General features: G+C 40.8%; 1 protein-coding gene across 7 annotated transcripts in view; it reads right to left on the reverse strand.

The window, feature by feature from the left end:
• AKAP13 (A-kinase anchoring protein 13) overlaps positions 1 to 15,660 on the reverse strand; it is a 281,375-nt gene that overhangs the window by 156,917 nt on the left and 108,798 nt on the right. For all 7 annotated transcript variants that reach the window (XM_033919577.1, XM_033919575.1, XM_033919574.1 and 4 more), the window contains one exon: positions 6,706 to 9,811. In XM_033919577.1, coding sequence (XP_033775468.1) covers positions 6,706 to 9,811 — 3,106 coding nt within the window. The remainder of the gene's footprint in view (positions 1 to 6,705; positions 9,812 to 15,660) is intronic.

Consider the following 15,660-nt stretch of genomic DNA (forward strand, 5'->3'; position numbering starts at 1 on the left):
GCTCTTAACATTTGCATCTCCTCTTCCTATAGGCCAGTGGTCTCCAACTCAAATCCTTTGCAGGGCCACATTTTAGATTTGTAGTATTTGGAGGGCCGCAGAAAAAAATAGTTAATGTCTTATTAAAGAAAACACAATTTCTTTATAGTTTATAAATCTTTCTTTTTGGCTAAATCTTAATAATAATGGCTTCCTTCTTGCAGGACCTTTTGAAGGTTCCCGTGTCTGTATCGGTGCTTTCTATGTTATTTGCTCATTTTTCTTTGCTCTCCGTGTACACTTCTTCAGAAAAAACTATTTCTTAGTAAATGTTTTATTTGTATCTTATGTTGTTGGCTCTCTTCTGAACCCCCCTCCTTTTGGGATTGGAGGAATCGGCTACATGAGCTTATAGGCTGGGAGGCCCGCTTAGCCTGTTCTTCTCGTCGCCGGAGCAGAGACTTTGTCAACACCTGGACTCCATATTTGAACATTTTGTCCCCGGTGGGTCATAGCAGTATCCTGAATAGACTCCAATTGTATTCTGCCATACTTGTTTGACATCTAACCTCCGTCTGTGCAATGTAGTATTTCTGTTGGTGGGGGAGGGAGGGAAGGGGGTGGGAGGGGTTCTTTCTGTGGGGTAGGGGTGGTTTGTTGTTTGATAGTGGCCATGTTTGATAAGCGTTCAGTCCTCCGTGGTGGCTAGTTTCTATTGTAAACATTGTTTTGTATTTTTGTTGCTCCTGCTGTTGTCACTATTTAATAAAAAGATTTAAAAATAATATTTATATACTTACAGGGAAAATATTTATATATTGTCAGGGAAAATGTCCTAGCAGCATTAATGAATGTGGGGTGTGATTACCGAAATAATGTGGGGTTTATATTGAAATTCTTTTTCATCCTGTATAGACTCTACACTTCACTCCCATGTAGAGGAACTGAATGATACTATGAAATAATAACAGTTTTAATTGGTGGTCTCCTCATGAATAAGTAACAGATGCTTTGGTTCCTCCCCTCTCACCCATCCCCTTGTGCAGCATCTTTCTATCCCTCCCTCCCATCCCCCTGTGCAGCAGAACCTCACCGACCCTCCCACTGTGAGACTGATATACCTCCGTTCCGTAATGTCAGGGATGGAGTTGAGGACATTTGTGTGGGGGAGGGCGGGGGGCTTCGGGGTCAATCTTGGGTAGGGCTTATATTAGGAGCATCTTGAAAAATTATGCAAAGGCTTATTTTCGGGGAAACAGGATATTACGCTGGGACTCAGTCCAATCCAGCCAAATTTTCAATCTGATGTCACTTGTCACTTGTTTTCTCCCACATGGTTTCATTCCATTTCAAAACATTATTTCATTCCCAGTCATTTACAACCTCTTACATAAGATTAATTGAAGTGAGGGAATAGACTTTAGGACTTTCACCAGCAAGCCAGATATATTTTTAAAATGTAGTTGCAGTGCCACAGATTGTAAAAGTTAAAGGAGATATGTGAATTTAGCTTTTTTTCTTTGGTATACAATAGTGTGGTTTCAGAGCTAGTCCACTTGAGTGAATAGAAAAAAAAAAAAAAATCAGTCAACAATATGTACACTGATGATCTCTACTGGACATTTCTTACCTAGTTATTAATAATAATAATTTTATTCTTATATACCGCCAGACCACGAATGGTTCTAGGCGGTTCACAGCAGATAAGGCTAAACATCCAGCAAATATACAGGAGACAGAAGTCTTGATCTGATGAAGGCAATTTGACTCTCAAAACCTAGTTAAGAAAATTATTATTATTTTTATACCGCCTATCAATTGATAAGTGGTTTATTTAGTATATAATAAAGTGGTTTCTTCATTTTTAAAAATTGTTTCTTTATTGACCTTATTTTGCTTCCTATATATATATATATATATATATATATATATATGTATGTATATATATATATATATATATATATATATATATATATATATACAGAAATTTGCTTGTATTTAACAATAATTTTTAACTAAGTTCTTGTTCATTAAATATTAAAAAGCTTTCCTGTATAGTAAACTAGTCCAGAAGTTGTCACCTGATCACAACAGGTACTAACCAATTGCCAACGCCAATCATTTTTTTTAAAGCGCTCAGTATCGACCAACTTAAAAAAAAAATCTTTCTTTATTTCAAAATGCTTCTCCAAGCATTTAAAAATTTTGAGGAACCTTCCTATAAAATCACACCCATAGATATTTAAGCTCCAAACTCAATGTGCCACATGTGAAATTATCAGTTCCAACCTACAGTGCCAAAGAAATATCTTGAAAACAATATTTAGTAAATCATAAACCTCAAAATCTTCCAAACTACAAATCTGTTATCAACATCTCAATGAATTAGACATCAGCATTTAATCACTTCTTCTGTTCAGACAGCCAACATATGTTTTGAGCACTCCTGTCTGCTCCAGGACTAGAAAAGAACAGATTCCTTTTGAACAGCCTTCGTGCCATCATAAGTCTGAAATCTTCAAAGATGAAAAATAAAGCAGACAAAAGTGCTTGAAAGTAAAACACAGCAACTGAAGGCTAATATCTTAAGACTTGGAACTCAACCAATCTCTCTATAACCAATTCCAAGTGTATACTTCTTCCTTTTACTCATATATCACATCATTTCAGACCTTCATGTTATACTTTTTTATTTACTTTCTTTTGGACCTCAGAACCACCCTCCTCCATCCGTTACTTTCGTGTTTCAAAACGGGGAGCTTCACAGGTGTAATATCCTCACTGGCCCGTATTAATTGTTCAAATGCAAATTTAGCACTGTTTTAACACTTTTTTTTGTTTTTTCTACATTTCAGTTTGTACTTAGCACCACTGCACTAATAAAAAAGCTAAGTACAAACTGAAATGTAGAAAAAACAAAAAAAAGTGTTAAAACAGTGCTAAATTTGCATTTGAACAATTAATACGGGCCAGTGAGGATATTACACCTGTGAAGCTCCCCGTTTTGAAACACGAAAGTAACGGATGCAGGAGGGTGGTTCTGAGGTCCAAAAGAAAGTAAATAAAAAAGTATAACATGAAGGTCTGAAATGATGTGATATAGGAGTAAAAGGAAGAAGTATACACTTGGAATTGGTTATAGAGAGATTGAAAGTAAAACACGACATGTTGGTCAGTTGAAAGGAAGAAATTATTAAATACAGAGGTTTGCAACAAAAGACGTATGAGGAGAGACTGGAAGCCCTGAATATGTATACCTTAGAGCAGGGGTGTCAAAGTCCCTCCTCGAGGGCCGCAATCCAGTCGGGTTTTCTGGATTTCCCCAATGAATATGCATGAAATCTATTTGCATGCCCTGCTTTCATTGTATGCTAATATATCTCATGCATATTCATTGGGGAAATCCTGAAAACCCGATCGGATTGCGGCCCTCGAGGAGGGACTTTGACACCCCTGCCTTAGAGGAAATGAGGAACAGGGGAGATACGATTCAGACGTTCAAATACAAAATCTTTTCCAGAGAAAGGTAAACGGTAAAACCAGAGGACATCATTTTAGGTTGAGAAGTGGTAGACTCAAGAGGGTTGTAAAGAAATTCTTCTTTACGGAGAGGGTGGTGGATGCCTGGATTGCACTCCCAAGAGAGGTGGTGGAGATGAAGACGCTGACGGAGTTCAAAAAAGCGTGGATCTAGAATCAGAAAATAATAGTAAATATAGAAGAACTAAGGCCAGTACTGGGCAGACTTGCACGGTCTGGGTCTATATATGGCCGTTTGGTGGAGAATGGGCTGGGGAAGGCTTCAATGGTTGGAACCTAAGAACAGTACCAGGCAGAGTTTTGGATTCTTGCCCAGAATTAGCTAAGAAGAAAAAAAGAAGCCCAAAAAATCAGATTGGGCAGACTAGATGGACCATTCGGGTCTTTATCTGCTGTCATTTTCTATGTATGTTAGTCCAATTCATTGAAATTTTTATAAAGTTTGTAGTTTGAAGAATTTGAGGTGTGCAATTTATAAGAATCTCTTTTCACTATATACTTTGGACAATATCAACCAATGGCAGGACCAATTTTAACTATTCAATGATACCACAAATTATGGTGTACTATTATGGGGGGGGGGGGGGGGGCGTTTAGAACTTGATATACCACCTTTTCCAACATGAGACCAAAGCAGTTCACTAAGGTACCAAGTACAAAAGAAAAGATCATCATTAATAAACAGAGAAGAACTAAACCCACGCATGCACAAGACTTCCAAACAAACACACACAGATGCATGATGAGGTCTACCCTTGGAGCCGGTCATAATGGCACCGAATCCGTCCCACTGAATGCTAAAGGAAGCAGGCGACCCCAGAAAGAGCTGTGGCTCACTGGTTGGGCTCCTGCCTCTGCACCCAGAGGTTGCGAGATCAAATCCCGGGACCACTCCTTGTGACCCTGGGCAAGTCGCTTAATCTCCCAGGGCCCAGCACTTTGAATGTCAGCTTTGAAATGCCAAAGTGGCAAAAAGGCGGTATACAAGTCCCCATTCCCTTTCCCTCTGCTTCAACGTGCTGCCCTGCAGAGGGAAAGTTTCAGCTGACCGAGGACTGAAGGCAGCAGCCTGCAAAAGGGACCGAAACACCCCCCACAGAAAAGATAATCGCATTCATTTTATTTATCGGCCTTAAAGATTTAGCGCGTTAATCACGTAATTAATGCGCTAAATCTGCGGCCCTAATTTTAAATAAAATAAAATGACACAAAAGTACACCAGCGACCAATAACAGAGGAACAATGGAGTAACATGGTCATATTTATGGACATGAGCAGAAAGTCAAAGCACAGTAATCTTAAGTATTTAGTAAGATATTGAGAAAGACCAACAGACAGCGTTACAGTAATCAAGGAACAAAATCAGCAGAGCATGAAACGGTGCAATTGTGTGAAGAGCCTCTTCATCTATGTCAAATGGAGTACGAACAGAAGACAATTGATAATCAAAGAGTAACAAGCCTCAAGTAATAAATGTGTTATGATCCACACAAAATATCAACTGACCTGAAAGGCCCCATTTTCTACTCGAAAATAAAGAGAAAAAAATTGTTATCAATCTATGGCATAAATCTAAATGTAACTGGATGACAAGTTCAAATGTAACCTTAACACTTAAGTTCCCCTACGGAAAACCAAGCTAGAATTAATCAGCCTACAGAACCCACCATGTAAAATTTGACTAGAATGGAGGAAGCGAGGGAAACAGATTCTGCTAAGTCTGAGGCTTCTTATTCAGTACCTTAACCCTTTCAGGACCAAGGGACATATTTGTCCCATAACTTTAAAATCCTATAAATTTTGATTGGGATAGTCTACAGTTCTAAATTTGATATGTACGGATTCCATATGATACTACCTTTATGTAAACAAACTGGTTCCGACATTCATTCATTAGCGTCGTTGCTAGATTGACGAGAAGATTCACTTGCCACACTGTCCATAAGCCAGAAGTGTGATTTTTTTAAATCAAAATAATGATATTTCACAAAAAAAATCAATTTTTTGGCATCTGCAAGCCCTTTTTACCATAAAAATGTCGTCAAAACCACAAAAATTGGCCTACGATCCTTATGGTCCTGAAAGGGTTAATGCACCCTAGTAATAACACTATTTTCTCAATCATGTATTACACAGTCACAAAACACCATGTGCTATGTCCACCTCGACAGCTGACCTAACCAGACATTCTCAACCTCTTAAATTGCATTGCTAGACCCAGTTCTGACATCTTCTGTACAGAAAGTTAAACACAACAAGCACAAAATAACATTATGCAAATTGGCCAGCCCATATATTTTCATCAGATAAATCACCGGAATTCAGCAAATACATGGGCAAACACAGTGAACAAAGCTCTCATATAGTCTCTATATGGTTTCAGCTCTGAAGATAAGAACCTATCAGGCTGGATTAGAGCAATGATCCATCAAACCTTCTGTTTGGTCTCCAACAGTGGACAGTCACTCAACACATGCAGATTCAGGGGCAGCTCGAGGTACTCTGCTACCAGAGGTGAAGGATGAGATAGTGGACTTCCCTCCTCCCCATCTTACTCTTTGAACAGTTTAGGAGTCTGATGACATTGGCGGCCATGGTGAGTTATATATTTTTAACAGATAGTAAGATTAAATTTGTAAGAATAGGGAAAACAGTTTAATGAAAGATATTGACTGTGTTTTCCTTTTCTTAGGGGGACCCTTGATAAAGCACACTGGTGCGAAACATGTTGGATTGCTTCTTCCTGGGCTGTATTTAAAAATTTTTGAATGCCTAAGTCTTTGAAGTTTTTTTAAAAAATTTTGAGCTGCTACTATAAATTATTAAAATAACTATAACTATCAAAATAAAATATAATAGAGAATTCAAAGTATATGATATAGGGCCGATGATGAAGAGCCATGTAATTCTCCCTGCTATAAGTTGTTGGTAAGCGGTGGAGTGGTGGGTCTGAGGCCAAAAAAGATAGAACTTTAATATCCAGTTCTGGATTTTGATTGCTAAATTCTGAACTTACAAATCTGTACATATCACCAACTCTCTTGCATTTTTTCACTTTTTGTGCATCAAGTACTGATACTTTACAATATACTGTACATCTACTGTATATATCTATAATGATATGTATTTCTGTACTAGGTATGAACTTTGCATCTTAAAATCTGTTCTGACTTTTGGTCTGCTTACCTATCACAGCCTCGATTTCCGACAGATTTAGGCTCAAACTCTTTCCTTCTTCAGTTCTGTTCGCCAAATCCAAATCCCCTTCATCTTTCTGCATTACTGTATTTGATTTGGTAATTTTACTCTCTCGCTCCATATCACCACATTTCCACGACTCAGAGAAACCACGAGACTGTACAAAATCCTGTGCTGTACCGAGAACACCGACACTTTTAACAGACTCAGAATTTATATCCATAGTTCCATCAGCAGTCTGCATAGGCATTTTTATAAATGTCTGATGGTCAACACTCTCTTCTGATACGGTGGTATTTAGAGGTGCGAGCATATCCAAAATAGTTTGAGTTTGCTGCAATTTATTTTCATTAGGCTGTGGCGATCTCCCCTCCGTTTCAGTCCCTGAAGAACAGCTTTCAGTATCACTGTTCGTTGATGTTGTGTCCGTACTGGAATCACTTTCGCACAGTGCCTCTTCTGCAATAGTATGAAGGCATGCTCTAGGGATCTCTACACCCTCTAAGTCCTCCTCCTGCTTAGCATGATCTGGTGGAAGAGCCGCATGATCTGGTGGAAGAGCCGCATGATCTGGCGGAAGAGCCGCATGATCTGGCGGAAGAGCCGCATGATCTGATGGAAGAGCCGCATGATGTGGTGGAAGAGCCGCATGATCTAGTGGAAGAGCCGCATTATCTGATGGAAGAGCCGCATGATGTGGTGGAAGAGCAGCATGATCTAGTGGAAGAGCCTGCGCTGGGTCTTCAGGCTCCTCTTCATGACTCCTCGCAGGCACTTCAGCCGGTTCCTGCACCACACCGGATGGTGAGCTCGTTTGCGGACATTGACTGAGATCAGATTCTTGCTTTACCATCATGGCAAGTATACCGTCATCTTCACGCTGTGCGCCATCTGGTTCCAATGCCAGTTCATTCTGTACAACATCCTCTGCTAACACATTGTTTATTTCCTTATCCAGGGCTCTCTCTTTGAGCAACTTTAAGTCTTGCTCTTCACTGGCAACTACATTAGGCTCATTTTGATCTTGACCTTCAGAAGATTTCGACAAGGCGGCCTCAGAAAAAATCAGGCCAGCACCAATTCCCTCACTTTTACAAAGCACCTGAAAAGGTCCTATTTCTTCGGTTAAAGAAGAGTGAAGTATGCTTTGCCCTTGCTGGTCTTTTTCATTCTGACAGCTTGTAGGCAAAACACTTCCTAATACAATGTTCTTTTCAATTACAGTATTCTGGTCAGTAGGCACAGCAGTTTCTGCTTCTACTTCCTGGGTCTGTTCAGATTCTCCATTATAAGAGGGAGTGTCTGGGAGCTTATCCTCCAAACATTGTTCATTTTTAGGATGCAAGGACGCTTCATTGTCATTATTGTGAACAGACGCCTCCTGTCCAGTAGATGGCACTATGGCATTTTTATCCTCATCTAGACTCTGCTGCTCCTGTTTATTATCTTTATGCAAGCAACAGGTATCAATTGCAATTTCCTGGACAACTGTAGGCACAGAAGGCACCGTCCATGTTTCTGAACTAAGATTTTTTAGAGAGTCCTGCTCCTCGTGTACTGTAGAGCTTCCCGATGTTGATATCTGCTCTTGGGCAAGTACTTTTTCTGCCTGGAAGGGAAGTGCATCAGAGCAGCTAACACCTTGGGCAGAGACGCAACTGAATACCGAAGAGGAGCTGCTAACGTTGAAACTTTCAAGCATTTCATTTGCCACAGCTTGGCTCTCAGTTTCCTGATCTACTTGTTCGGTGTGCACTTTTTCTGTGCTACTTCTGCTCGCTGTTTCACTTCCTGCCCAAGCTTCAAGGCTGCTTGCTGATCCTTCCCTGGGCTCGGCCCCTTCGTACGAGAGCACAGATTCAGCTGTGCTTTTATCAGCGAGTTTGTCAAAGGCATCGTTTTCCCCTTTAGTAATGTTATTTCCTGTAACAGCCATGCGCTTCCTTAAATTCACTTCATTTAGCTCTTCACTTGTGTTTTCGTCTTTCTTTGTTTCCAATGCATTGCTCTCATCATTGCCATCCTTCTCTATGGCCCCACGATCTTCCCCAGATGGAAATTTTTCATCTTTTGTTTCCTTTATTACCAGCATTTGCTCTGCACCACCAGGAAAGTCACCGTGGATCTCCTGCACAACACTTTCATTTCCAAAGTTGTTTCCCACATCATTTTCCATCTTTTCACTCGCTAAACTTTTCCCACTGTCTTCATTATTGTCCCCGTTGTTATCAGCAGTATCTCGACTTTTGCAGTTTACCTTTTCTTGCACATGCTCGTGCGTCTGCATGCCCTCCAGAGATACGCTCTCTGTTCCTTTACCTCCACCTTCATTAACATAACCAGTAAAGTGCTCTGTGGTATCGATTAATATTGCAGTCTCGGAAAGTATCGGCAATTCTTCCAGACATCCAGTTCCAACTACAACAATCTCAAGGTCTCCATTCTCCATCTGCTCTTTGGTTTGCATAGTCTCTGCAGATCCAGTGCAGTTACTAGATACAATTTGCCCCATATCAATCTTCTCTTTGATGGCATGAGTTTTATTTATAGTTTCCTCTGTTGCAACATTTTCGGTTGTACTCTCTCCAACAGTGTCCGCTTCCTGATTAGTTTTATCACCACTGCACAGGCTCTCTTGATCCAAAACAAGCCCAGTCGATGTACTTTCAGCTTCCTCATTTGTATTTCCACAGGATGAAACACTTTCAGGACCATTTACTCCAATATCTGTGTTTGAGTGTTCATTTTTATCTGACATGTTCTCGGAGAGTACAATGGGCGCTTGCCCCACCTCTTCCTCTTCCGTCTCTGAATTTTTATTTTTACTTTCAGAAGGCAGAGCTGTGATTTCACCACCCCTGGTGCTCGGCTGATTCCCTGATGGGCCACGAACTTCAGCTGCTGTATCAGTTCTGTTATCAGCTGAAAGATACTCCGTACTAGCCGAAGTTACTGTGGTAAGACCGTTGACTCCACCTGCCTCCATTTCTGCTGAACTCTGCATCTTGGTATCCTGGCTCTGCTCTGCACCTAGTCCCACATTATTGAATTCGTCAGAAGTCTTCTGCACAGATTGTGACTTTGTAGCTGCTCTCTGTAAAATAAAGAAATGCACAATTTATTGTTATTATCGAGCAAAATATATACAACTAGTATTTTAGCCTGTTACATTAACGGCTGCCAGAATATATGTCTGTGTGTCTTTATTTCTGTCTCTCTCCCTGGCCCCCCCCCCTTCTACTAAACCGCGTTAGCGGTTTTAGTGCGGGGAGCCACGCTGAATGGCCCGCGCTGCTCCAGATGCTCATAGAGTTCTTTTGAGTGTCGGGAGCAGCGCGGGCCATTCAGCGTGGCTCATCGCACTAAAACCGCTAGAACGGTTTAGTAGAAGAGGGGAGGTCAGTATCTATAGCCCTGCCAACCTGCAAAATTTTAGGTTTATTTAAGCTTGATAAACTGCTTCAATTACCAAAGCTACAAAAAGGAGGCAAAAAATGTCAATAAGGACTCTATGAGTGTGTCTATCAGCTAATCACTCCTAACAAACCAAACCACACAGGTACCAAATATCAATTGAAGGATAGGGGCGCTCTCAGTGTGAGGTTGTTAGCGACGGGAGAACAAACTCCAGCGCTTCCACTTACAAAGACGGAGGTGAATCACCCCGCCTGCACACCATCATCGGGCGTCCCTAGTGTGCAAAATCAACTGTGCAGAATTAATAACAATAAATAAGTCACAAACAGTGAACTAGTGAGAGAGTGAATCAAACTGAAAACCCACTCATAGAGTCCTCCCCAGCCTAATCCCCAAGATACAAAATGAAACCACAGCCAACTTAGCTTTTTAAAGCGAGCCAAATGAAGTCAATGAGCATTGCGGGAGACCAGAATAGTCATAGGATCAACCGGTTTCGGGTGAAACCCTTCATCAGGATCTTAAGGCTGGAGCAGAACCGGCTGGGAGGGAAGCAGGCTGCTTCCCTCCCAGCCGGTTCTGCTCCAGCCTTAAGATCCTGATGAAGGGTTTCACCCGAAACCGGTTGATCCTATGACTATTCTGGTCTCCCGCAATGCTCATTGACTTCATTTGGCTCGCTTTAAAAAGCTAAGTTGGCTGTGGTTTCATTTTGTATCTTGGGGATTAGGCTGGGGAGGACTCTATGAGTGGGTTTTCAGTTTGATTCACTCTCTCACTAGTTCACTGTTTGTGACTTATTTATTGTTATTAATTCTGCACAGTTGATTTTGCACACTAGGGACGCCCGATGATGGTGTGCAGGCGGGGTGATTCACCTCCGTCTTTGTAAGTGGAAGCGCTGGAGTTTGTTCTCCCGTCGCTAACAACCTCACACTGAGAGCGCCCCTATCCTTCAATTGATATTTGGTACCTGTGTGGTTTGGTTTGTTAGGAGTGATTAGCTGATAGACACACTCATAGAGTCCTTATTGACATTTTTTGCCTCCTTTTTGTATCTTTTTAAGCACCTTTTGGCAAACTTAGAGGAGCTTATAGTTTAGTCAATTACCAAAGCGGCGTACATTGTACAAAATTTACAATAAAATAAAAAGTTTAAAATATAAGTAAAATGGGGAAGAGACAACATAAATTACAAATAATTGACGATACATTGCTACCAAAGGGAAATGGATGGGATAATTTCATAAAAATAAAAAGGGAGGGAGATGGGAAGAACGAAAGGGGGAAGGGAATTGTCTGATATGTGGCCATTGTCCGAGTCTCCTATGCGTTTAATCCTAGCTATAAATCTCATAGACAACTTTAAAAAGAAAGGTCTTAAGGCTGGATTTGAACTTGCTAAGGTTAGTCCCCTGCCTCAGGTCCAAAGGGAGGGCGTACCGCAAAGTGGGTGCAACCACTGGATAAATAGTCTTGCGTGCGGCATCATAAAATAATTGCCGATCCAAAGGGAGTGTTAGAAGACGCTGCCGTGATGAACGAAGGGAGCGCGAAGAGTCATGTGGGACCAACAGCCTGCCGACAAATAAAGGGGTGCGATCGGTTTGCACCGTGAAAGCGAGAAAAAGAATTCTGAATGCAACTCCGTGGGCGATGGGTCACCCGCGTTGCTTCCTGAAGCAAAAGGTCTGGCCTTTACTGGCACCGACCAGTCCAAGTAATTACAAGGTCCTCTAACTCCATAAATACAAATCAGCGCGATTTAATTTTCACTGAGAAATCAATGCGGTAAAGGAGCTCTTTAACTTTGTGCTTTGATGGTAAAAAAAAAACAAAACTATTGATGACTTCTATATGGTCAATCAATCAACAAAAAATGAAAAACAGACCCGCCATATTTTTTTTATTATTATTATATTGTCAAAATCTATATTCAACACACAGTACTTATAGCAGCTGGCTTAATATCCACCTGGAGCAGGGACCACAATTTTTTTTGAATGCTGGCCATAACATTCAAAAAATATGCTTGCTCGTCACTTTTATATGGGTGGTTACAAGCACTGAATACTCGTATAATGGTACTACTGCCAGCTGTGTGTCTAGAACAGTGGTTCTTAACCTTGTTGGAGGTACTGAACCCCACCAGTTTCATATGCGTGTTCACCGAACCCTTCTTTATTGGAAAAATAAAATATGATTTTTACAAATTCAAAACATAGGTATACAGTGAGGGAAAAAATAATATCAATTTTGAAAACAAAAAAGTTCTCCTATATTTCGAATAATAATAACATAATAATGAAATTTACTGCAATCAAATCTGCTGTTGCCTCTCAGAGGGATTAAGATAGGTATCACACGACGTACCATCACAACAGTTACAATTCGACTACTGTGCGCCTCAAATCCCCTGCATCACAGATAGGCCAAGCGATGTTGCGTGATCACCTGCAGCCAATTATGGACAAGCGGGGCGTATCATCACGAATCATAAGCGCTTCGGTCACGTTCAATCATCTGTCAGTTAAATCACAAATTTTGATCAGGAATTGATTGATGTATATAAGGCGTTAGTTGCAGATGGATAGATCAAGAAACCGAGTACACGATCAGTCTTGATCAAAATCACGGAATAACTGATAGATGATTGAACGTGACCGAAGCGCTATATGAGTCGGAGGTGTGTTTTGACCTCCGCCGAACCCGCGAGACTGACTCACCGGTCGAACCCAAGTTAAGAACCACTGGTCTAGAAGTAATACTCAGCTGCTCTAAGTACAGCTATGCAGTTTAATTTAGGACAGCTTTGTTTTGGCTCTAAATTAAACCACACAGCTATAAAGAGAACAGTGGACTATCACTATTATCGATGTATTGGAGCATTTTAAATCCATCCCAGAACTGTCCATATGTTACTGCGACAGTTATAGATTTTATCGTTTATATAGCGTTGAAAGGCATACGTAGCGCTGTATGTTTTGACATTTATAGAAGGTCCCTGCTCGGACGAGCTTACAATCTAAACTTAGACAGACCGACATGACATAGAGGGGGGTTAAGGATGCAGAACCCAAGGTGAGAGGAGTTAGGAGTCGAAAGCACTCTCCAAGAGGTGAGCTTTTAAAATGGGCCTCGAACACGGCCAGAGACGGAACCCGCGGTAGGGATTCGGGCGGCTCATTCCGAGCATTGAGTGCAGCAAAGGCAGAAGGGACGGAGTCTGGAGTTGGCAGCTGAAGAGAAGGGCACAGATAGGAGGGACTTGCCAGCTGAGCGGAGCTCTTGGGAGGGGGGTCATAGGGGGGAGATGCTTTTCCTAGAGTAGGCAGGACTTATACATTTAGCATCTTTGAATACTAATCTCTTTCCTGCATTCGCTGTTTTTATTTCTAAGCCGCAGCAAATAATTCTGAACCATTATGTTACACCCAATTGGTTTCCCTTTCTATTTATGGAAGGCTGAGTAGCTGGTGTGGGTTTTAAATTAACTGAATTAACATACATGTAATTATAAAGATGAGTCTTTGCCTTTCCTTATTTAGCATGGTTTCATAATACCTCTGCTGAATAAGCACCTTCTACAGTTTCAACCAGGCCTATTCAGTTAACAGATTTTTTTTTTCCAGTGGACATTTTAGATTACAAAAATAAGTTATTTAAACAAATATTTAGTTTTCTTTGTTGAATTGATCAATTCTGTATCATTTTTTTTTAATCCATTTTAAACCGTATTCACTTGTTGTTCTATGGGCATCTCTTGGGCAGTAATAAATTCTTTGAGTGTATCTGGATAATTAAAAATGTACAGTTTGTCTTTATGTGTGACTTTCATTTGTGATGGATAAAACAAACCATATCTTGCCCCAATCTCTTTTAATGATTTTCTTAATTGTAAAAATCTTTGTCTTAAGAGCACTGTCTCCTTAGCCAAATCCGGAATTATTATCTTAGAGTCTTTGTATGTTAATAGCATATTCAAATTTTTTAAAAAGGCCTGGTTTGATTCTGGAACTTGGAGACTCAGCGTACAGCAGGGTGAAGGCAGAGCTCCCTCCTTTGAACTTGTATTAATAGAAATTAATATATGTTATAAGTTCAAATCTATCAAAATTTGGAGGAAATATTTATAAGATGACTTCAATCAAACAAAAACCACAGGATGTCGCAGGAAAGTCATCAGGAAAAACAAAACGATTGAAAGAGGACACACAAGCAATAAGTGGAATCTCATCTTCTACAGATGCGGTAGACATCATTGAAATATTAAATAAACTGGAAAACATAAGTATAACAATGAGGGAAATGAAAAGCGAAATAAATAATATGAATGGAAAATTAGATATCATCAACCATCGAATGGACAAAATGGAAAACCGAGTTACAAATCTAGAACAAACACAGATAGAATACAGAGAAGATCATAAAAAGATTACAGCTATCCAAAAGAAACTAATTGAACTTGAAAACTTCTCAAGAAGACAGAATTTAAGAATAGTAGGGCTTAAGGAAGGGTATGAAGGGAAAAACATAATTGCCTTTCTTGAAGAAATAATTCCCAAACTCCTGCCAATTAAAAACAGAAACTCCATTTCAAATTGGAAAAGCACATAGACTGGAGAAAAAAACCTTCACAAGGTAAGCCTAGAACGATCATTTTTAAACTATTTAGATTCCAGGATGTTATGGAAATTATAAAAGCGACAAAAGAAACTAAATCTTGTTTTACATGGATAGGTGTATCAGCCACGAGGTAAAACACATAATGAACAAGGTTTTTGAGAAATTGCAAGATGCAAAGAGGAACCAGTGAAGTATAGCACGTTATTTTGTAAGTCTCGCACACAGTATGCTAAACACATGTGCTTGTAAGAATTGCAAAGATAAGCCGCCATTAACTTTCAACCCCTTATTCATTTACTCAGTACCCATGTTGTTTTAATTGTTCTAACTCAGTGGTCTCAAACTCGTGGCCCGGGGGCCACATGCGGCCCGCCAGATACTATTTTGCGGCCCGCGGTCTGTACTAGTGCTGCCCGCTCTTTGCAGCGTCCTCCGGCTTCCCCCTGGCCTCCTGCTCTTACCTTCAGATAATTACCACAGCCTGCAGAGAGGATTGCCGGTGCTGTAGCGATCCTTGCAGGCTGCTGTCGTCCTCAGCAGCACGTTCCCTCTGCCGTGATCCTGCCCCTGACATCAGAAGAGGGGCAGGACCGCAGCAGAGGGAACATGCTGTGGAGGTCGATGGCAGCCTGCAAAGAATTCTACAGCACCGACGATCCTCTCTGCAGGCTGCGGTAATTAGCTGAAACTAAGACTGGGAGGCTAGGGGGGAAGCTGGAGGACGCTGCAAAGAAGGGGGGAACATGCAGGCCTTCGGGGGGGGGGGGAGACTTATAAACTATAAAGAGTTTTACCTCGTGCAAAATTGACATTAACTTTTTTTTTTCTGCGGCCCTCCAAGTACCTACAAATCCAAAATGTGGCCCTGCAAAGGGTTTGAGTTTGAGACCGCTGTTCTAA

Source organism: Geotrypetes seraphini, chromosome 14, assembly GCF_902459505.1.
Source record: "Geotrypetes seraphini chromosome 14, aGeoSer1.1, whole genome shotgun sequence".
NCBI classification, from domain to species: Eukaryota; Metazoa; Chordata; class Amphibia; order Gymnophiona; family Dermophiidae; genus Geotrypetes; species Geotrypetes seraphini.